At 32.9% G+C, this 23,663-nt stretch overlaps 1 protein-coding gene across 8 annotated transcripts in view; it reads right to left on the reverse strand.

Annotated features, from left to right (window-relative positions):
• LOC142348803 (gamma-aminobutyric acid type B receptor subunit 2-like) overlaps positions 1–23,663 on the reverse strand; it is a 168,202-nt gene that overhangs the window by 20,019 nt on the left and 124,520 nt on the right. For 7 of the 8 annotated variants that reach the window (XM_075400304.1, XM_075400307.1, XM_075400309.1 and 4 more), the window contains 10 exons: positions 22,784–22,966; positions 22,434–22,562; positions 21,554–21,619; positions 19,081–19,482; positions 11,612–11,879; positions 10,989–11,066; positions 10,388–10,544; positions 7,969–8,113; positions 6,585–6,692; positions 2,569–2,649 (listed from right to left, as the gene is read on the reverse strand). In XM_075400304.1, coding sequence (XP_075256419.1) covers positions 2,569–2,649; positions 6,585–6,692; positions 7,969–8,113; positions 10,388–10,544; positions 10,989–11,066; positions 11,612–11,879; positions 19,081–19,482; positions 21,554–21,619; positions 22,434–22,562; positions 22,784–22,966 — 1,617 coding nt within the window. The remainder of the gene's footprint in view (positions 1–2,568; positions 2,650–6,584; positions 6,693–7,968; positions 8,114–10,387; positions 10,545–10,988; positions 11,067–11,611; positions 11,880–19,080; positions 19,483–21,553; positions 21,620–22,433; positions 22,563–22,783; positions 22,967–23,663) is intronic. The other variant, XM_075400312.1, reaches the window with a different exon arrangement.

Here is a 23,663-nt window from a genome sequence, read left to right on the forward strand (position 1 = left end):
AGCGTTTTCTGGCAAAATCTAATTGAATTTTTAATTGTCTTTTTGTTGTTCTTTTTAATTGCATAAAAATTGAAGAAGGTTAGGTCTTAATTTCGTTCTATAGAAGCGTTGGTAATGTTAATTCTTTGGGACATTTAACTTGATTTCTAATGGTTCTCATATCTTTGAAGTTAATTGTTGTTTAATAAAAAGAGCGAATTTTTTAACTTGACTGTTTTTGTTCTTTTTCTCTAATTGACGCCAAACCTTTTTATGGACTGGTCCCATATCTTTTCTGGTGATATATAAGTTATATTGTTTTTGTTTCAGTTGTATTTGACTGTTTGTTGACTTTGTCATTAGGTTCTGTTTTCTAAAACGAACACAATGCTTTTGATGTAATTAATGTGTGTTGTTGTTATAGTTATTTAATTTTGCTGTTCGTCTTAACTCGCTTTCTCAACGTTGGCATATCTCATCAATCTAGTGCATCGCTTTTTACTCCACTTAGTTATTTGCTTTGGAGGCTATTTTTCGCTCATACACTATTTTTTTTTTGATAAAAAGTAGTTTTTTTGAGTTTTTAGGATTCCCAAAAGTAATTTTTGGGTGTTTCTATCTGTTCCACATTTGTTAGACAATTATGCCAAAATTGTGGATGAGCGGGGTCAGAACTTTATGTGCGGTCGCACATTGCCGAGCCTCCTTGTCAAGTTTTAAAGACAACATCAGTTAAGTTAAACAAAACAACCATCAACCTTTCAGCGAATTTAATAAAGTTTTGATCAAAGCCACTGGAACCAAAAAAAAACAAACTCGATTTGCAGTTTACAGTTTATTAATCCTATTTTCTAGGTTCTGCTTTTTGTGTTTCAATTAAATTAGATGTTTATTCCGAATAAGTATTGCTCTAGCAATTTTGTTTTGGTTTCCATAATGTGAAAAAAAAGTCGTGAACAGTTAGTTCTGTTTTTGTCTAAATTATGAAAATTTTTCATTTACATTTGATCGGCTGTATAGCCGCGAATGCAATGTTTGCTTAGTAGAGTTTCACTGAAAGATGGTCCATAATCTTTATTTTTTTGTCAGGAAAAACTAAAAGCCAAAATTTCCAACTCAACTATTTTTTCATCAATGTGTTTTATATTTCTGCTTGTTCTTTTTCAATTGCGTTTCCTTTGATATACTTTTGCATCATTTTTAAACTTTCTTGTTTTCAAATTGTGGTTTTGAAAATTGTGTGGATTGAATTTTGTGTGGACTGTTTTGTTTTTCCCAGCTAGTCAATATTTTCAACAAAAGCTCCCGTAATCTTTTCGAAGAGCTATTTATTAAGCGCTTTATTGTTTGATTAAAATGCTATTTTTTGTATTTTTTTAAAAACAACGTTTGTATATTTCAAAAAATGACGTTTGAAAAAAATGACGTTCAAAAAACAGCTGAAAAATGATGAAGACATGGCACATTTTACTAAATGGTCATGTCCTTAGAGAACGAAAATAGAGGAATGGGAAAAAACATGCATTCAGACTTAATTTTGCAGGTTATCATCTGGTTGTAGCATTAGCTTTGCGTCCCATAACTGATGCACGCACATTTGACTTAATTGTAAGAGTAATGTATACTTAACTTTTTCATCATTCGCGCGAATAATTTTTCAGACGTGATTTTCATCAGTCTCAAAATGACTTTGAAGTGTCTTAATTGTAGATTTTAATTTTAATCTACCGTGGCCATTAATTAATAACTGCAAATTATTTCAGGGAACCTTTTTAACAATGTAAACAATTATTTTTGATTAAAACATTTAGGACTGTTTATAATTAAAAACTTGACTACATGTCTGCAGGGCAACTGAAGCTGTTTTACGGCAATCTACCAGCTTTTTGAACTCTTCCATTTCTGACACTTAAGCGAACTTTACTGAAGGAAACATCTGCGTTAAACAGACAATCGTCTTGCCGATAGATAGATGAAAGGTGGTGTAGTGAAATTAAAACGATATTTAAAAGAAAATTGAAGCTATAGTTGAAAGCTAGTTTTGCAATTCTGTTATTTTAGAGAAAATCGCTTTTAATGTGATTTGTATTAACTGCAAATTATTTCTAAGTTTATTAAATTGGCCTTTTTTAGGGTGAAACATTGATAAAAAATGTTTGTCGATGAGTTTAAAGTCAGAATTTAAGCACTAGTAAGGCGAAAACCAACATACTTTTATTAATATTGAACAATAATCTATAAAAGCTTTAAAAATTTGTTTGTTATTGTTTGCTAGAACTTAATCGACAAAGCAGTAGAGCAAAACTATCGATTCGAGATCAATAACCGCCACTATTTCTGAAGGATTTGCAATTTCCGGGCATAAAATGGGCAAAATCCGTTTGAAATAGTCTCACATTACTTTTTACAAGTTTCAAACAAAAAGAAAGTTAAAATTAATTGTTTTTCGGTTATTAGTTCATGTTATCTCTGTTGAGTATCAAAACTCACTCAAAAGCTTAAGCTGAGTAGACTTGTGAAATCATGATATCACCCAAATGAATACAAGCATGTAATAAAAAGTACCATAAAGGACTTCCTTTTACTAACATGCGAAGCTCCGTTTATTGTCTTGAGTAGTTTTGAACATAAAATTTGTTCTGATTTTATAGGACACAGGTATGGCCAAACCTAAAAAAAGTTGCACTTTTAATCAAGGATTGTTTGAAGGCCCTCTTTTATGACAGGGGGACTTCTGGTCACAGTTTAGTCTAATTGCCTGACTTTATAGCCCAAAATGCCTATTTGCATCGCAATGAGAATAGAGATTGTATAAATTGGAAAGGATAAATTCAATCAAGTACAAGCTTGAAGAGTAATTAAAAGTTCTGACCTAAAAATAGGCTGAGTTAAACAGCTTCGTGAACACTTCTTTTAATATTGAGAGTTGTCTCTCATTGGCTGACTTATTTTCAGAATCAGGGAGAAACTTCATAAAGTAGTTTCATATATGATGGTTGCCGATATTAGCACCGAATCATAATTACAAGAAACACAAAACTAAGAAGCATTTCAAATGAAAATAACGAAGTTTTCTCCTTCAAAGAAAAAGTATTTCAATTAACAAAGTATTTCAAATAACAGAAATTTTGTTAAAAATTTATTGTTACGATTATAGTAGCGAAAAGCGTGAAATGAGAGGCGCGTAATTGGCAAAAAATTAAAATCAAGATAAAGATCGGACTACTACGTGAGGTTAGTATTTTTGAAGTGATCTCAAGAGTAAATTTGAAAAAAGATAAAATGAAAAAGCTAACCAAAAGTTCCTGAAAAACCTCCCTAAACCTTTCTTGCTATCATGGAAAATTTTGCTTGGAAAACGCTTGAATTCCGACAAGAGTACATATTCATATCAAGTTCATACAATTCGAAAATGTATTTCGATTATTTGTTACTGACAGTTTAGCGTCAATGCATGTTTTTTCAATTGTCTAACAAGTAGAAACATTTTGTAATTAAATATTAATAATACAAATTTAAACAAAATACCCAGAAAAGCGAATACAATAATAGAATTTATTTTCATGCAACGATTAATTATTAGCTAATAAGTATAGTAACCCTGATATCGTTATACCTAATTGTGTTAAATTAAACCAACTCATAATAGCATATTGTCTGAAAGCTTGCCTTGTTTTGATGTTTTTCAATCTACAATTCTAGAACAATTCTAGTTTCTACTCGTTTAAACTCTCTACGTTTTCCTGTTGAAAAATTAGACCAATATCATAAAAAAATTAGAGGTGCATTTAAAATTGTGCACAAAAATAAACAAAATTATCCTGAAAAATAGTTCTACACCGCGAACGTTTCAAACAGTTTTTAAATCCGGATAGAGTCATTTTTTTGCAAAGCGCAGCATTCAGTAACAAAAATTTTGTTTTTTTTTTACAGGAAATGAGCCCTTTTCTTTAATACTACATAGAACAACAGCTCAAAAGTTTAAAAGACAACAAACTGGCTCAATAATAGCCATTTCCAACTGGCATTATGGAATTAGTAGAGACCTATTGAATAAAGTGATTTGGTAACATTTTCAAGTAATTTTTGCTAAAAGTAACATTAGTCGCATTTCGAGTCCCTGTGGCAGATATCAAAGTGGACACTTAAATATTTGATATATAATTTTTCCTATAATTTGAAAAAAAATATCAATTTGCAACATTATATAGAAAATGTTCTTTTAATGTTGACTTTGACCTGTTTATGCCGAAAATTACCCGGACTTGAGTCTCAGAGCGTTTCAGCCCTGAAACAGCACATTATAAGAGTGAAAACTTAATTCAGTTCTGAGACATTGCTTCTTCAAAAAAATTTTATAATCAGGTTTCTTAATGTGCAATTTTTCTTCATTATGATTATATTTAGGTCATAGAGTTCGCCCCGGCTAAACTTATTCAGCAGAGTTTGAAAATTACTCACTCCCCAAAATTAAGTTTGAGCAGAATAAGGTTATACTTTTGTAGCTTATAACTGGTAATTACTACTAGTATACACACTATTTATATATAAGCTAGTTTATGGCAATTACCACAAAGCCCATTTAGCTTAGCGGTTAGTACTTGCTACCTAAAGTAAAAGTTACCGACGCAGAAGTTCGAATTTCATATAAAGCATACCTTGATAGCGGGATTTAAGCTGAATATATTATTTTTCAAGGAGTAAATTGTCCCAAAAATCAAGACTGGCCAGTGTAAAGAGTACTGGTCATCATAAAAAACAGACTGTTTCTAGATCGATTCAGCGACAATTTGCTCTGCCACCAACCTCTTGGTATGAATTCAGACTTTGCTGTACCCTGTGTACCTCCTCTTTGTCTACTCATTGGAATTAAGTTCAAGCAGAATAACGGGCAGTGCCTGCTCAGTCAAAAATCATTAAAAAAATTTTTCAAGAAAATGTGTTCAACTCAAGTAGTTTGTTACTGTGTAATTAGTTACTGCGATTAGTTAGACTAAACAATTTCTAATGAAGTTGGCACTAGTGAGTTGTTATTTGTTTTCTGATGTGCTCTGGTGTACATTAAAATATCAATGGTGAACCTTCTTTTTCACAAAATCTGAAAACATATTTAATCCCGCCGAGTAAACATATTTAATCCCGTCTATTTGTTTTTAAGCAATATTTAGTATTTTTACTAATTTATTTTGATAACTTTAAACAGACCGGGTTTCAATTGATTTGAACAATAGTGATCTGGTTCTGCCGGATCATTTCTAATAAAAATGGGAAAAATTTGTGTTTTTTTAAGAAACTTTTGTCGAAAACAGCTTTTAAATACACGAGCAAATCGTATTTTGTCTGGTCACTTCATTAATTTCTTCAGGGATCTAAACATAACTTTAGATTTTTCCGTCCAAAGTAGGATAATGATGATAATTGATTTCCATTTTTTCTGGGCGCAACAACATAATTTTTGAAAACATTTTTAAACATTGAACTTTAGGTTTGATAGTGTAAGAGCCTCATCTTTTGTATCTTTTTTGTCATTTTCTGCAGCTGGGGTAATTTTTTCAGTAACGTGTGCTAATGTTTTAGTCATCTTATGGATCTCTCAAAGTGATTTCGGAGGTAATATTTTCAAGGATGTCTCTTTTGAAGCTAAATATTGGGAGAGTACAATCTCCATATCCAAAAACGTTAAAAACATAAGAAAAACCGAGCTCATCGAATGCAGAAGTAGAAGAATTTTTAGCAAAATGGATTTTTTGTTCAGGTGAGCACAATTGACCAATAAAAATATCAAAGAATATCTGAGTAAAAACCACCTGATATTGTGACCGAAAAGAACAAAAATTTAGAAGTCAGATTACAGCGAAGAGAGACGTCAGTGTATACCGGAAGATTGCAATCAAAAACGCAACTATAAATTCTTTTATCAACCATTCAGTAGAATTCAAGAAGTATCAAAGTTCGTGCGAAAGAAGTATAGCGCCACAAAATTTTCATTAAACGTTAATTAGAAATAGTTACCTAATGTACATCTTGGTAGATCAAATGATGAGTGAATGGTGAATTTTTGTTGATGGGACTCGCTGCACAAGAATTTATTTTAATTCACGTTCTTTGTTTGTAAAAATTAAAATATGAACACGCAATGATTCCACTTTTACTTAAAATTGGCAAGAAATACCTTTTTACAAAACATTTTTATTTCGAATTTGAACATTTTTTCTTTGTGTGGATTCAATTGAGAGTGGAATTGAGAGGATACAATTTAGTGGATTCATGCATGAATACGGTTACTGGGCTTTTCAGTGAGCAGAACTCTGTGTTCAAATGAAAAATTAACTGCGGTGGTTAATCGCCTTTGTTGGGCGATAGAACCTAATATCAGGGTTCCAACACGTATTAGTTTGACCCCACCCCAGGTTAATATTTTTCCAGACCATGTAATTCGAGCGGATGCGCAGGCATGTGCTCAATGGTAGTCTAATCAGAGGTCGGTTTGCTTTTGGGCCTCAACCTGGCTGCTCACAGAGGAATAAATTTGATTATTTTTGTCAAACAGAGGAAGGTACATGACTGAAAGCATGACGAAGGTCCTTCTATGTGCCGTGACTGACCTTTTTCTTCATCTTGACATTTGTGAATATCTGATGCACCCTCCATGTTTTACTGAACATAGATCCATAAGAGAGCGTGAAAGCTGATGTCAGGAACCAAGCACGAATCTAGGAACAGAGTTAACACATCAATAAATTAGGAAATAGGAAACTATTGGGCGTAAGGATTACTTTAAATAAATATTTGTTTTCATACGAATAACTTACGCTGGCCATGTACTTGAGCCTGAAATCTGATATTTTAGCAGTGGGTAGAAATCTGATCAATTTGATTTGTGAAATCTACTCTCTGTACGAATAAAGTCATTTGACAATTGGATTCCTTTTTTACAATTCAAAGAATTTGAATTGTATTGGGGCGCTGTCTTTTTTTTTAAGATCTGTTCACACATTTTCATGATTTTTGAAGTCAAATTGGAGTAGTGATTTTGGTCACGCCGAAACAGGAAGTGGAGCTAAAAAGCGAGTGGTTTTGCGGCGTGAAATTTTTTCGCTCTAATTTTAAAGTAGAGTGAGAATACGGTGTTTGAACAAAAAAAATTCGCTTTATCGGTAGTGGTTTTTTGTTCACATGCGGCAATTTCACTTTGATTTTTACTGTTTTTTCGATTTTTTGGATCGGATTTTTTTCTAAATGGTTTTTCCAATCCATTCATAGTCCGTTCTAGGTCTAGTTTTCTGTTTAGTCAAAGAAAATTCTTTGAATTGTACGTCAGGACTTGTCCTGCTATGTTTTTTTTTAAGATCTGTTCACACATTTTCATGATTTTTGAAGTCAAATTGGAGTAGTGATTTTGGTCACGCCGAAACAGGAAGTGGAGCGAAAAAGCGAGTGGTTTTGCGGCGTGAATTTTTTTCGCTCTAATTTTAAAGTAGAGTGAGAATACGGTGTTTGAACAAAAATTCGCTTTCTCGCTAATGGTTTTTTGTTCACATGCGGCAATTTCACTTTGATTTTTACTGTTTTTTCGATTTTTTGGATCGGATTTTTTTCTAAATGGTTTTTCCAATCCATTGACAGCTCATTCTAGGCCTAGTTTTTTGTTTGAATTAAATTTTCATTTCTCGCTAATGGTTTTTTTTGTTCACATGCGGCATTTTGACATTGATTTTTTGTTTCTTTTTTCTTATTTTTGATCTGATTTTTTAAAAATGGTTTTCTCAATTCACTCATAGTCCACTCTAGGTCTAGTTGTTCTGTTTAGTCAATGAAAATTCTTTGAATTGTACGTCAGGACATGTCCTGCTATGTTTTTACTTTTGTAAGAAATGTTTTCAAATTCTCTTCGGAAATATCCACAACTCAATTCTAGTTCCATAAAACAATCCATCGTTTAAACATACAAAATAAGTTTTTTATTGTCCAGTTATTATGTTTACTTACAGAACAGACAGCGTGATAGTTGTTGAGGTGGAGTACATTCTGTGCCATGTTTGAGTCGAACCCGAGGAAGAACACACTCGCATAGGACAGGAGACAGCCTCCGATTATCACATTGTTCAGGTTGGGAGAACTCATCTTGATAAACCTTCAAGCACCACCAAATAGCACTAGCAAATTATTCAAAGAGCTCGACAGTCATCACAATGATTGAAAAGTTGTCTTTTAGGAACTAATGCCATTAACATTTGTTTCAATTCAGCATACGAAGTCTTATAAACGGCCGGTATTACCTGGAGCCATCCAATAAGTGCAGGTATTTAGGAGATATTATCGCTAAAGAATTATCACACCGTAGCTAAGTGAGTAAATTTAGTTGTAAAATGGCATCAAAGATCAGATCCTTATAACTGGTTAGTATTCAAATACCTCTTAAAGCAAGAAAACATCTTCTCAAATAAGGTGTATTTTCTCATTTCTTTTTTTCTTATTATTTGTCTCCAAAATTTCCTAACCTGATACTGCTATGAATCTATTTAATGGAACATCACTTCTTCCAGCAGAACTGCAAATAGCCAAAGTATCGTTAACTAAGTTTTTCAACATCCTAGAGCAGAAAAAAGACGCTCCAATGAAAGCTTCAAAAAATGGTAAAATGCCAATCCATGTAAACCAATGTACCCATATTCACTATTTTCAGCACCAGAAAGTACGTCAAATGAACAACGTTTCAATTATACAACGGTTCAAATTTGATCTGGAAGTAGAATAATTTTCCAATTACAAAATGCAAACAAAAAGTATCAGTAGAAATTGTTTTAGGGTACAAAAGAGTTCCAATAGATGGAAAACCGGTTTTACTACTGTTCATCCTTAGTTATTTAACCCCCTATAATTTAACCCCGTAAGTCATTTAACAGCAACTTCTTCACCCCGAAATTAGTTTAACACAAAAAACCTTTTTAAATCCATTTTGGCGTCCAAAAGAACAGTTAGCAAAGCTGATGTTGAAGGGAGTTGAATAACACAAAACTACTGATCTTAAAGAGTGCGGCATTGAAACGCTTGCGATTATTTGAAAGCGAAGAATAACGACGAAACGGTATTTAGCGCAAAGCTTTCGGTTGAAAAATAACACTGGACAAGTCTGACTTCTCTTATGTAGCGCTTTCTTTTGAATAAAAAAATTCAAAAACTGTACTAGTCTAGGGGACCAAAGAACCAGTTCTGTTCAAATAAAAAGATGTAAGCTCAATTTTAAAACCTACCTTCCTAAGAGGCATAAATAAGCAAATCAAAACCAAATTGCGTTGTTTGTTTTCAATTGGGTTTTTACTGATACGCATATTGTGTCGAGAGAGCGTCGGTTACTGGTAAAATTGCCAAAGCTATGGCTAACTTTTCATGTGGCCAGCTTTCCAATGGAAATTTTACGATTGTGCACATAATTTTTCCGTTTGCGTGAAAAAGATGGACATCTTGTTGAAATGCGGAAACACGGCACTTTAAGCTTTAATATTTCGAGCGATTCCAGGCAGTGGTAAACAAATTTGTTCTTTCAACATAAAGCTCATGGCCTTCACAGCCAATAATTCGTTGTTTTTGGAACAGATGATAAACACAAATGCGGCATTTATCAACGTGACTTCAAAATACAACCAAACAAGAAATGTTCAAGAGTAAACTCCATTTCTCATTTGTTTTCAATTGCCCCATTATTTACGAAAAGATATAACATTTAATTTGCTATTTGTTATAGCTTTGATTTGAAAAATTGAGTTGTTAGTTTTATTTTCTTGACAACTTTTAGCCAATAAATTACAGATTGAAATTGGGGTGAAATGACTTAGGTGTGAAAAAGTATAGTCACACCTCTTCATTTCAGCCCGATTTTAATCTCTTTTAATAGGACAAATTAGAGTTGATTGAGACCGAATTAGCCTCATTTATAGGAAGCTTAAAATTGGGTTGAAGAAAATAAGGGTCATATTTATGAAGGGATAAATGATATAAGGCTTAAAAAATCAGGGTTTAAATATAGGGGTGAAAAAACAGGACAACGGAAAAATAGTAGTAATGGATGTCAGTCTTTTCAGTTTAACTAATGAGAATCGAATCTTAGGTTGTTTTAATTTAGGAAAATAATATTGTTTGTTTTCAAGCATGTAACGTTAATCTAGTCGTTTTCTATTTACATGCTTCAGATCCAAAAAAGTTTAATAATTGTGTTTTAAGTTTATTTGTGTTCTCATTTTGTGGACTATAGAAAAAATGTCCTGAACTGGAAAACTTTGAGTGCTGTCTGCATAAACTAGTTTGAGTTCATTTGTATATCTAAAATAGTTTCTGAGCAAAACTTATTCGAAGTTCTTAATACGGACATAGTTACCACTGAAGAAATGATTGATAACCGTATTCTAACCTGATGTGTCTGTTTCGGACATTGAAGACAAGGAATCCGAGGGACAATAGCATTCCGAGAGATGCCACTACTGAGAGTGCTAAGTAGAACACTGCAGTTACGTGCGTCACTTTGTGGATCACTCGGGGACTGTCATTCGGGGGATTTCCGGTACCACCTAAAGTCACAAAAACGCAACAAATTACTTAGTTGACAAAAAATTGATTTGAGCTTTTTTAAAAAAAACTTTATCAATTATTTGAGTCTTTATCGGAGTGCCGATGGATAAGGCGGACAGCCGATTCAACTAGGTAGTAACTTAGAGACTCTGGCTGAAGGGCCAGACAGAAATGAGAAAATCCAGATAGTGACACGTCTTGCATCCATACTTTCCTGGTATCGTCTCCAGGCCGCGCAATAAATGCAAAATGGGTTTAAAGTCATTTAGTATCACATCTTAGTTTGTTCCGTGTTTCTATAATATTTCTAACTCATTTTCCGTTTATTTCGGTCATGAAATATCCAGGGTAAAAATGATGCTCAAAAGTGCAAGAAATGGCCATTATCGACTTTCGGCGAGGGATCTGAACTGGAGTGGGTTTGTGAAAAGGAATCCAATTACCTTTCCAAAATGGCTCTGATATGTTTGTGTAGAGATTGTTGTATGTGGAGTAGACACCAATTAGATTCAGTTGAGAACCTGGAAACAAAAGTAACAACATTTGACAGTTAATTGTTGCTATAATTGTCAAGACCTGCTCATTAACAAGTCTTCATTAATCAAAATGGATCATTTCTTATAACTGATTTTTAGATGTCCACTTCTTATTGTCCACACATTGAGGTGTCGAACATTTTCTCATAGCAGTTTATGCGACGTTCAATCAATTACTTTTTATGCAACATCTAGAAAATTAACGCGATTTTTTGCGAGGCATTAAAGTTCAAGTTTCAATTTCAATTTTACCCAACAAGTCTTCACCAGACGTTCACTGTAGTTCTAAGATGATCAGATCTTACGCGATACCTTTTTCTGAAGGCAATTTTTCATTGTAAAAGACTTGTAAAATACTTTTAGTACGACAAGATTTATAATATAAACATCTGAACCTGAAAAAGTCTAGGTAGTCACGCAATGTAATATCTGATAAACCCTGCATGACTGAACAGTTTTGTCAATTTTTCAGTTCTGTGATAAATTTTTCAGAAATAAAAACTCAAAAATTGCAGACTCTCTTGAGTTACCTTGAGTGAACTGGAATATATCTAGTTCGCCTGCTCTGTCATTGGTAGATATTCTGTCACCATTTCCAAAACCAAAATAGCCATATCTATCATTTCTCTCCGAATCTGTCATGTTAGACGCGTTGCTCATTTTTTGATCATTCGATGACTGAATTTGTTCAATCTTCTGATAGCGTTCTCTGTGTGAAATGTAGTGGATGCTGTCGTATGCATACTGGTAGAGCAACTTGCTCTGACTCATTGTCGGCACAGGGTATGAGGGTCGCATCTAAAAACGTTCAAATGTAGAAAAAATTGAAACTTCAAAATTTTAACATCTGATATTTTATCAGCTTTATAACAAAAACTCTTTTCAAATTTTTCCAATCGATATTTTATCTGTATGTTAAAGATTCATGCTTCTGCTAGATAAATTTTAGTTAACAAATTTTGTAATGATTTTATTTTAATTGTTCCGACCCCTCTTGAGAGGGGGGGGGGGAGGAGGAACTATATACTCAACTGGGTTTTTTTTTGTTCAGTCAATTTTGGCCGATCGATATCTTCATCGTAGAGAGTTGAGACTAGTATCATTAGAAAGCTTGTCCAGCGTAGAATATGGAATTAAAAAGATTTTTTGATTTTCGTTTTTGACAGGGAGATATCGAGGTTTAAACTTTCGAGAAAATAGAGTGAATTCCGTTGATTTCATTCACCTTTTTTCGGAAATTTTGACTAAAAATTCGCCCATTTTGATAAAATTTAACAAAATTTCTCATAAAAATGTTGTTGATTTTACGTTTAAAGACAAAATACATTGTTGGCTATTTTCATTGCATTTTTTTTGTTACAAACTCCGGCTAAAGATTTCACAAAGTTCAAACTTTTTCATCAAAAACAGCATGATATAAGTTTCTTTAGTCCACTCTGATTAAATTTGCAGGAAGTGCACACCCAAAAACCACTAACACAATCTTTGTAGACTGAAAAGGGGGCTAATTCCACTTCAACCTCCGTTGAGAGTGCTCTTTAATAAAACTTAGCCGTTTTTTGCTAACATTATTCGTTGACTATCAGAAACGCAGCATTTACTTTTGATTTTTTAACAAACAAAATATCTATATCAATGACAATCCAAAATAAATATTCCTAATGGAAAATCAAAATTAGCAGGACTAGTTCTGTACCAATCTTGGAACGTTACAATCCAAAAAAAAACACTGATTGTCATCAGTCGGTTTTTTATAAAAAAAAAAATCGAAATTTTTTATATTAAATAAATAACAGAACATTTCAAATCAAAGCTCACTAGTGATAAGTCCTATTGGCTTCCTGATAAGCTCCAAATTAATTTATCTAGTTGATTGCTTGAAAGCTTATGGTCGTTTTGGCATTAAAATATTTGATTTTTAAATAAAAATTGGCTTATTGAACTTTGCTTCCAATTTTCTCTTACTTTGGTCAACTTGCTGCTGAATTCAAGTTAAGTCTTTATTGCGATTTTACGCCTGAGGTTATGGTGTTCTGGCTTTGATACTACTAGATTTTACAAACTTTTTTTAATTTTTAGGTATTTGCCCATTTTTCATTTTTTCTAATTTGTCAAATTATCACGTTATTGTCAGTTAAAATATCACAAATTTTGCGTTAAAAATAACGAACAACTGATAAAATTTAAATCTTTAAAGATATAGATTGTGATTCTTTACCGCTTCGACAATACTTTCTGGAAGAATTTAATTGATTTCTTTTATTATGTCTTTAAATGTCGTTTTTACTTTGTCTTTTTAGTCGTATTTAATTTCCTGTACAATGACCCGGTTTGATTGGCTTTTCCTGAAAGAGTAGATGAGCCAATTTTCTGATATTAGATGATATGTGATGATAGATAATGGCTTTCATGACTTTGAAAACAATTGTTTTCCAAAATGAAAAAAAACTTTTCATTTTCGCAGTTTTGTTCCTTTTATTGTCTGTTTGTTACCTGGTCTTGTTAAGTAAAGGTTAAAACTGACATTATTTTTGTCAAGAGAAGGTGTCAAAAGTGATTGGTGTCACAAAATCTAATGTTTTTAAAGAGTTCGTTATGATCTTACTGGCTTCGACACGATTTCTTAACAAAAAAAGTAAATTAGTTTATTTTTGTCATATTTGGCGTTCTTTTTGTAGACGAAGACATGTTCTGGATAATTGCAGGTCTCGAGGGCCTCCTTTGGAAGAAAAAACAAGCCCATTCAATTTTTTTATTTTGTAATTAATAGCTTTCATGTCTTTGGAAAAAAATTTATTTCGATAAAATCAATTTTTACATAATCTTGCTTTTTTTCTTTTTGGTCTAATTGTTACCTAGTTTCATTAATGAGAGGTCACGTAATACGTTTCAAGGGAATGTTTCAAAAGGGATTGGTGTCACAAAATCTAATGTTTTGAGAGAATTCGTTATTGACTTTACTGGCTTCCACACGGGTTTTTCACAAAAAAAAAGTAAAGGAATTTTAGATTTTTGTCATATTTGACGTTCTTTTTGTAGACGTAAGACACATTCTGGATAAATACAGCTCTCAAGGGCTTTCTTTGGACGAAAAAAAAGAAAACTATTTAGTTATATCTTTTTGTAGGTAATGGCTTGTATGACTTTGGAAATAAATTCTTTTCGAAAAATAAAACTATCACTTAATTTTGTCCTCTTTTTTTTTGTCTAATTGTTGCTTTTTTCATTAATGAGCGGCCACATTATACATTATTGGTATTCGACGAAGGTGAAATCGAACACATTTTGGGGGCCAAAGTATGGCTTTCCGGCTTCCAAAGCATTTTCTGACAAGTTTTAATTGATTTTTAGTTTGTTGTCTATTTGTTGTTCTTTTTGTAACTGCATGAAAATTCGAATACCAAGAGTTCTTAATTCCCTTCTATAGAAGCATTGGTAATTGTACACATATGGGGTATTTTAGTTGATTCCTAATGGTTTTCATTACTTTGAAATTACTTTTTTTTTTAAAAATTCAGCGAATTTTCTAACTTTAAAGTTTCTGTTCTTTTTTGCCTAATTGTTACCAAGCTTTCTTATGAACTGGTGGATAACCATTTTTTTCTGTTGAATTACAAGTCATTTTGATTATTTTCAGTTTTATCTGACGCTATTTTGACTTTGTTTTTAAGTTTTGTTTTTTAAAACGGACATAAATTTTTTTATGTAATTAATGTTTGTTGTTGTTGTTTGATTTTGCCGTTCGTCTTCACTCGCATTCTTAATTTCGGCATATCTCATCAATCTAATGCATCATTTTTTACTCCACTGAGTTATTTGCTTTGGAGGCTATCTTTTCGTTCATACACCAGTTTTTTTTTGAAAAATACTTGAATTTTTTGTGTTTTTCTATCTGTTCCTCATTTGGTAGACAATTATGCCAAAATTGTGGATGAGCGGGGTCGGAAGCTTATGTGCGACCGCACATTACCGAGCCGCCTTGTTTGTTTTAAAATTCTGAAAATTGGAGACCTTATGTCATACTTTCTCCATCTAATTTCCTAGCAGTTGCATATGTTTAAGCTTTTTGGATCAATTACCAAAATCAGATCAAGAAAACTGACTTTGGAATCTTTCTTAACCAAATTTCCATGAAAAACTCGTGAAAGAAATTTCATCTAGCACACAGTTCCAATTTCATTAGCGCGCAAGGGAAAGAGATTGGAAAGATGAAAATGAGGAAGGACAAGACTATTACAGCTTTTTAAAAATAGTAGTTAAGAGTGAAAACAGACGGTTGTGTCTCACAAATTAAACTAAAATTTGGTGATGCAAACCCAAAAAAGAGCTCGTGCGAGTCTGTGCGTAGCACAGAAAATTCCAACCTCTCAAGTTTGCAAAAACAACTTTTAATTTCTGTAAGAAACCATAAGGTGTATCCGAAAGCAATTTATAGGCATTGGGGAAAATTTACCTATAAAATTCGAACAAAAAAACATGCCGTATTTTTCGGCAGATAAAAACGAAAACTTTTCAACAAATATTATAAAGATAAGTGCTGTACAATTAAAAAGACACAGACACAGAAAAACCACTTAAACACACCACACATTACAATAACAAACACCAACAAAAAAAACAAAGCGAAGCACAAAAAAACGTAGTTTTAAAATTTTTGTTTATGTCAATTGATCAATCCTCAAGGTTTCTCACTGTTCATTTAGGTCATATTTGTTTTTCCCACAACGAAAAAATGGCATGGAATTTTGCAGGCAATTGTAACGGTGTAAAAATTTTAACACTAAATTTTGAAACGTAACTTTTTCAAGTTTTAGAATACATTTTTTAAAATTTTTGATGTGTCCTGAGCATAATGGGACAACAGACTTTTTAAAATCTTGCAGATGTGTCATCAATGAGGGACCAAAAACACAGAGTTCTGATTGGGAACTTTTTGGAGGCAAATTGTATCAAATAAAAAGTAATTAGTTTAATTTGGTCTTGATTTCTGACATTTTTTGCATTCTGCCTCATTTGTGTCCAACATTTGAAGGAACTAACAATCTCAGACTAGCTTTCAGTTTCTTTCTCTCCCTTACACAACCATTCCATTGTAAATACAAACACAATGCCATTTAAAAACACTCACTCACGCGTGCACACACAGGCACAAAAATAAAATCCCGATACCAAAAAAACACAAAGTTCCTCAACGTTCATTTATGTCTCGAATGTGTTTGCTGGACTGGACTACTTGATGTGAAATTGTCGAGGTAATTGTATTGTTAATTGTAAATTGGACTCTAATAATTGAATTGAAATTTTTGAAGTGTTTTGAAAAATTTTCTCATTGGTAATATGTCATGGGCATAAATGACCTATTCGTTTTTCCAAAGAATGGCAGATGTTATACCCGTTAGCCAACATACAAAATCTTGGTATTGAATATAAGTCGGACCGAAATTTTTAGCAAATTTTAGCTAATTTGTATTAACTTTAATATTTTTGACATTTTTCAACCTATGGGTCAAGTTGTATCTAACATGCAAAGGAACGTCAAAAAACTTCTTGAAAGGCAGTTAAATGATAGCGTTGAGGTAAATTGTTTATCAGTAAGTTTTCGGTTTTAGCTTTTTATACTCATTTCAGGAGTATTTTTTAAAAAAAGAATTAGGCAATTTGAAAAATCTTTATGTGAACTGGAAAGAACATTGTACCTCTTTCAACCTTTTTGTTTTCATGCCAGGAGTTTCAACCGTCAAGTTCATCTCTTTTTTGTTTTATACTAGCGAAGAATAATTTAAACTATCTGCTGTGACATTATGGAGAATAGAGCATAAAAAAGATTTGTTTCAATATTGACATTCTTTTATTTGATGTTTATTTCATGAATCTGGTTTATAATATGTCTCCAGGATTTTGAAAGTACTGTAATGGTAAGATCTGATAAAATCAGAAGCATTTCTTATAAAAACAACTACAGAATTCAGAAAAAACAATTTATGGTTTTAGTTTGGCATTTTCGAAGTTGATTTTTGCTATTTTGAGAGCTCTGAATTGCCTGAGGTATTCAATGTTCCCAAAAACATTTTCGATACATCAAAAATGATTCAAACGATAGCCGTCAACCAGCAGAAGACAAAGGATACAAAGAAAAAGTTTTATATAGAAATTTTTGAGAAAAGCAAAATAATTAAGTTTTGGAATTGTCTCATGACCTTCGATTGTGTGGGTTTCAGTATCTTAATTGCAAACCAAATAGCGTGGGTTCCACTATCCTAGTTGAAAACGCAATTGTGTGGGTTTTACTAATCCAAATGAAAACACGATTGATTAAATTTAATTAATTATGAGTTTTTATTCTTACCTGACCAAAGTGGGGAGAATGGAAACATATAATTCATATCTAGAAAACAGAAATGAACTGCTGAAAATTGATTTATTAAACTGGTGATCTGCTGTTTTATAAACCTAGCCATGATAACCAAGTTAATTGTTAATTCAAAATCATTTTTTAAAAAAATTAGATATTTAGTTATATGGTTCAAAATGCTCATTCTTAGGCTTGGAAATGTAAAAAGTTGCTAACAAATTTCCCTTTATTTTAACTGAATTTAGTACAAACATTTTGTTTTGTGTCTTTTTTAAAGTTCTGCGCGGTAAGTCACTCCTCCCACCGAGCATTTTTTTCCTTCGCATTTTTTCATTTGTTTCTTTGAAATTTCAAACAAATCCCCGTTTTCAAATTTCTGATTACTTTATATATAAATCAAAACTAGATACTGAGGGCTACAAATTGTTTTTTTTTCGATACGATACGTATATAAAAAGTGAAAATTTGACTGAAGAAAAAAGCCAGCCTCGCATATATCCCCTCTTTTTGAAAAAGGTTAGAACAATAATAGCTGAAGAGAAGACTCAGATAATTCTTAGGCAATTGCAGTTATGCCCCAGTTTTGCTGTTTCATAAAATTCACGCAAAACAAACTCAACTTGATGATGTTTGAGCATTATTACGGGTTTCAAAAATTGTTAAGATTTTTTATCAGATATAAGGGCAACAAGTACAGGGTCAGGAAATTTTCAATTGCTCTTATTTTTTTTTGCAAAACGTGCTAAATTTTTACTGATTTTAAAAACTTCAGATTCGAGTGATTATCTTCACTACTCTGAATATAGTTTACAAATGAATAAAACTGAAATTTTTAATTAAAATTGAGAATCAAACACTGAAAAAGCTTCGAGTAAGTCAGCACTCTTTTTTCAACCTGATATATTTTGACGACTAGTATTTTGAGCTCTTCTCTTAAGTTCATGAGTTACTGAAGAAAAGTACTGTAACGCACCGTAGAATGAGTCAATTTGATTGAGAAGTGTGAACTATGCAAAAAAAAAAACAAAAACTGATTGATCAATTGGTGGCATTATATTGGGATATAGCTCGTATAGTTTCTTATATTAGCTTTGACATCAAATTGAGGAAGCTATACGATTAAAAAAAGTTGTTTAATTAACATTTCCAAATTTGCAACTGCTTTCTATTGCATGTATAAAAATGTTAAATCTATCTTTGGACCTTGTTTTGGGAGTTTCGTACATAAGATTTCAATGATGATTTGATTGGCGGACGTTTTTCCAGTGAGAGTTTCATTTAAACGAACAAGGAATATGTAAATAATTTGGCACGCTTTTGGACGTAAGTTTGATGGTAGGCCATTAATGAACTCTGATCGTTAAGTTTCATAATGTTGCGTTGTGAACTTTTAAAAAATTGCTTTGCAAATTTTGCCTATGCCTCAGAATAAATATACTGCTATTATACAAAGGAACCGTAAAATGAAGCAGGTATAACGTAACTTTTAACTAGTTAACTGCATTTCACAGTGATCCTTTGAGTGTGGGCTAACTGTTGAATGCCTTGTTAATGCACGACTTCAATAGATTGTTGCATGATAAATCATCTGGTTATAATGTCTGAGAATTTCACGGTGTTAGCTTTCTAAACTTTTCCATAGCTTACTTCTCTGTCATTATGAATGTTGACCAGAAATGATCCCTCCAACAGCTTAGACAACGACGTCATTTTGCTCTTCCCACCAGAACTACCAGTCGACTCCGGTTGAACAACATGCTTTTCATCTGAATGTTTTCCCTCAGTGGACTCCATTTCTAAGGTGGTCGGAGGTTGTGATGATGATGATGATAGTGATGATGACTTTGGAAGTTGTTGTTGACCTGAGTTGACTTGAGTAGACCTCTTTTTGTTCACCTGTGATTGGCCCGAGGGTATCGAGTGTGATTGGTAATAGCGTTGAGACATTTCTTGTTCGCAGTATGTTGAGTCCATCTGCAGAGTTGAGTTGAGGTTAAAAGCACCAAAGATCCATTGATGCCGAGAGGACAGAAGGTCAAGGTCTTTGGCCTGTAATGAGCAATTTCAACTTCCGGGGCCTATAGAGTCTCATAAAGCATTTGACTGAGCGTTTTTGTTTCTGAGTTTTTGGAAGTATTTTCGTCTACAAATGAATAGAAGTAAGAAATATGCGAGCTCATAAATATACAAAGAAAATATTTGATGCAGTTCCAGAGCTTTTTGAAAATTCTTAAGCATAACTTTTTGATTTCTATCTTGCAAGATCTATTAAGTCTCTCGCCAGACGAGCTTCCGGACCTTGCATTTGTCATTTGCAATAGTCTTACAAGATGCTCAACATTAAGCGTCATGTGAAAGAATCTTGTAAGATCTCACGCAGATGAGAATGGGACATCAACTAGGCGTGTTATTTGATGATAAGAGTTTTTTCAGTATCCTTCAATTGAATGCACTGCAAATTGTTCTAAGAATGAGTTTTATTCAAAAATGGAGGCTCAGTAATGTGACTCTGCACATAATGTTCCGACCGCGCTCATCAACAGTCTTGACTTAATTATCCACCAAATGAACACCAGACAGAAATGAATACTAATTTTATTAAGTACGTTCTTCCACTAGAATGAAAAAAATGAACTGAGAAACACCTTTAAAAATTAGACAAAAATTAAAATTAGTTTTAATAAAGATCGTCAAGTAGAAAAACAACGATTTGCAATGGAAAAAACTAATTTTGCCAAACAACAAAAATGAGATTCTGAATTCAACTTCTATCCCATTTTCAAACCAAATACTAATATCTGCCAAGAAAATAATACTGATCCAGCTTTTTGAAACCCAAAAGAAATCAACTAGATTTTGTAATTTCCATTCAAATTTAGTAACTGACCAAAAAAAGTCAATTTATTGAGTGAGACAAGTCATGTACGCTTAAAAAAATATAAAACGACTGACCCTGAAACCGAATGTCCAAAATTGCAGTAAAAATGAATATAAAACAAAACAATTAAACAACTAAAAAGATACTTTTTGACTCATTGACTAGTGATTCGTTTGAGGTCACAGTTTATCAAATAACATTATAATAACAAATTGAAAATAATTATCCCTACAAAAAACCAAAAGTTGTGACAATCAAAGAGAAAACAAAAAAAACAAAAGGCGCACTTTGTGGTACTCTTAAATTTTTGGAAAACTGATGGCGTCACAGTTGAAAAAAAAACATGTGACAGGTTCACATAACCACAATTTGAAATCAACAAGCATTAATTATCTTTTAGTGTTTCAAAATCAAAACGGCAGAAATCGTCTTCTAGGTGGATTTATCAGGAGTGCAAAAAAAACAAAGAGGCAGATGAATAACGAATAAGGACAAAAAGAGGCGAAGTTTAAAAATCAACAAATGTTTTTGAAAGCATACGACTCCAATATCAAGGAAACAAAAAAACTAGTAACTGAAAAGACTTTATAGCTTCATTTACGCATGCTAAGAAAACTACAACAAAAAACAACAACACAAAAATCAAAAGTAAAAAATTCGAGAAAAATCAATGAAAATGCGTAATCTGGAAGCAATGAAAATGATAAGCTATCGCTCAAAAGCATTAAGAGTTCATTTTTGTCTTCATTAATTCATTAAAAACCCAATGTGACTTTTCATTAATGATACTCAATGAGAAGACAAAGAAATAATAAAAAGCTTAGGCAAAACTAAAAAGTTTACTAAATGTTCACGAAGGCACAGAATCAGAACCACAAAAACGGTAAAAAATCGACTAAAATCACTATAGAAATCATTTTTGCGCACCCTAAAAACTTAATTGCCCAGTGATTAATGAACTTTATTTATCAGACCTCAAAAGGAAAAATAAATAAAGGCAAAACTGAAAAATTTACCAAAAAATACGAAAACTGTAAAGTCAAAACCATAACCACAAGTAAGGTGTTGAACAAAAACATTTTATAGGTTCACTGAAGCCATATTATACAATCAACCGGACCTTTCATTAGTGTGATTAAGTAAAAAGGCAACAACGGACAAATGGAAAAACCATCCAATGTTCACAAAATTGGGGTCAGACAAATCGAAAAACTGGACATGATCTGTGAATTGGTGACTTGCCTTGCACATGAAAGTGGAGAGGAACTTCATGTCAAACAGTCCAATCACAATCCTCAGATTCTTATCCTGAAACAAGAACAACAGTTAATAGGAATCCCAATGGAGTAAGCGTAGCTGTCTCTTATTTAGAGTAGGTTTCTTATACAACTTCGTGTTTTGTTCACTTGGTAACATAATAGGAAATAATTTCTGAGAAAACTAACTCAATTAGGAGGAAGTCAGAAACTGTTTCTAAAAATTTACCAGAAAGAATGCGAGATATTTCTTCCGAAGTATATCAGGAAATTTTTGGAGAATTATTGAGAGCATACAAAATTTATCGGATAAAAAAACCAAAAACATCAGAAAGGATCCCAGAGAGTTTAACAGGAATTTTGTTAGATGTGTTAATGAATTTGAAGACCCTCCAAAGCCATAAGTAGGAAAATTTCCCAAACTCCCTGAATTTCCATGTGGATAATGAGGATTAACAGTATTTTGCAAGAATCTTGCAAGATCTTGCGACATTTGCATCTTGTCTCGACTAGGGTTTTACGACAAATTTTACCGGGAGTGACACTTGAAAAAGATTTGATTTCGTAAATCATTCAAGTATTGAGTTGAATTTGGAATGTTGATGCACGTCGTAAAAAACAATGACTAAATTCTTTCATGGTTTACCCAAGATTCGGCACATACTAGTCTATGCAACACCCTAATATGACAAAATGAACAAGCAAAATAGACAGCTCGCCGAAGATGAACATCGAGTAATATCCTGATTTTTAAATTTTAGGTAACAGTCCTATCGATTAATACAATCGAAGCTACAGATTTTCTGAGAGAAATAGTAAATTGTAATAAAGGTGTTTTTAGGATTGCGACGACATTGCAAGTGTACCTTGATGGTGTTGAGAATTGTAGTTGGATCCTGGTGTGGTTTGTAAGGCAGGCGCTCAAACTGATGCTGAGAAGAGGTCGTTGCCTTCTCAGAGGTCACGTCCAGAATCTTCTTCAGGCTGTGTTGGACCTGTACAAAAGTCAAGGAAAACATTCCACATCGCTCAGCAACAATGTTTTTTTTGAGGCAGGAGTAGACGTGACACAATATCTGCATGATTTGACATTTTGTTTTTCAGAAAGAAATCATTTTTATGATTATTTGCAATGCCAAGCTGACATATATAATACAATACAATAACATTTTATTCTGAATTCACACATCGTGCCAGCAAATAGTTGTTTTCTAACCTCAGAGTAGACATTATGAGGATCTGGTTGTTGGCAGATGATGGCTACTCTCTCCCAGTGGAACAGCTGCAGTAGTAGAGCCAGTCCCTCCGCCAGCTGTGTGAATCCAGGCACTACCCTCCGCACTTTCGGGTACAACTCACTGTCCGAGAACTCAGGCACTGACACCCCGTACAACACTTGCTGAAATAAAACTGATTTTTACAGGTTCTGTCTCTAGAAAACAGATTAAATGCAGTTTTGAACTCTCGGGTTTCTTAGTCGAGAATGGATGGTTATGCTGGCATATTCCAAAAGATAACCACCCGCTTTTGACTAGGGTTGACCATGAGCTGCAGACTTAAAATGTAACGAATGGTTTGACTTTTTAACCATTAAAAAGAATTTCGTTTTTCTGATCGCGTTTGTTGTTGGTTTCTTAGTTTTGTTTTTTTCATGTTTTTACATCAGGAGTCAATTCATAAAATTTTAAATCCGGTTTCATCGGACTTCTCGAATTCCACATTTTAGTAATAATAATAATAATAAATTGTTTCCATCAGTCAATAAGTACCTTCACAATTACCTTCACAAATAGAATCACATATTTGACTGTGGGAGAGCACTATTGGGCCGATGGCCCGTTCTCAAGTGTCTCATTCAGTTTATCTGGATAAAAGTGATTCAAAATGAAAAAAAGAGGAAGCACTGTTTGTCAAGGTACCGTTAAACCTAGCAGTAAAATCATTATTCTGATTTTGGAACGCCTTTCAATTGTGATATTAAATCTCATACAACAGTCTGACTATGTCCTCATTACCCAAAATATACTTATCTAGAAATCGATGAGAAAAATTTTTATGTTTCGGCATTAGACATGTTTTTAACCTTTTCCATTACT

This window comes from Convolutriloba macropyga, chromosome 10 (assembly GCF_964194025.1).
Source record: "Convolutriloba macropyga chromosome 10, txConMacr16.3, whole genome shotgun sequence".
Classification (NCBI taxonomy): Eukaryota; Metazoa; Xenacoelomorpha; order Acoela; family Convolutidae; genus Convolutriloba; species Convolutriloba macropyga.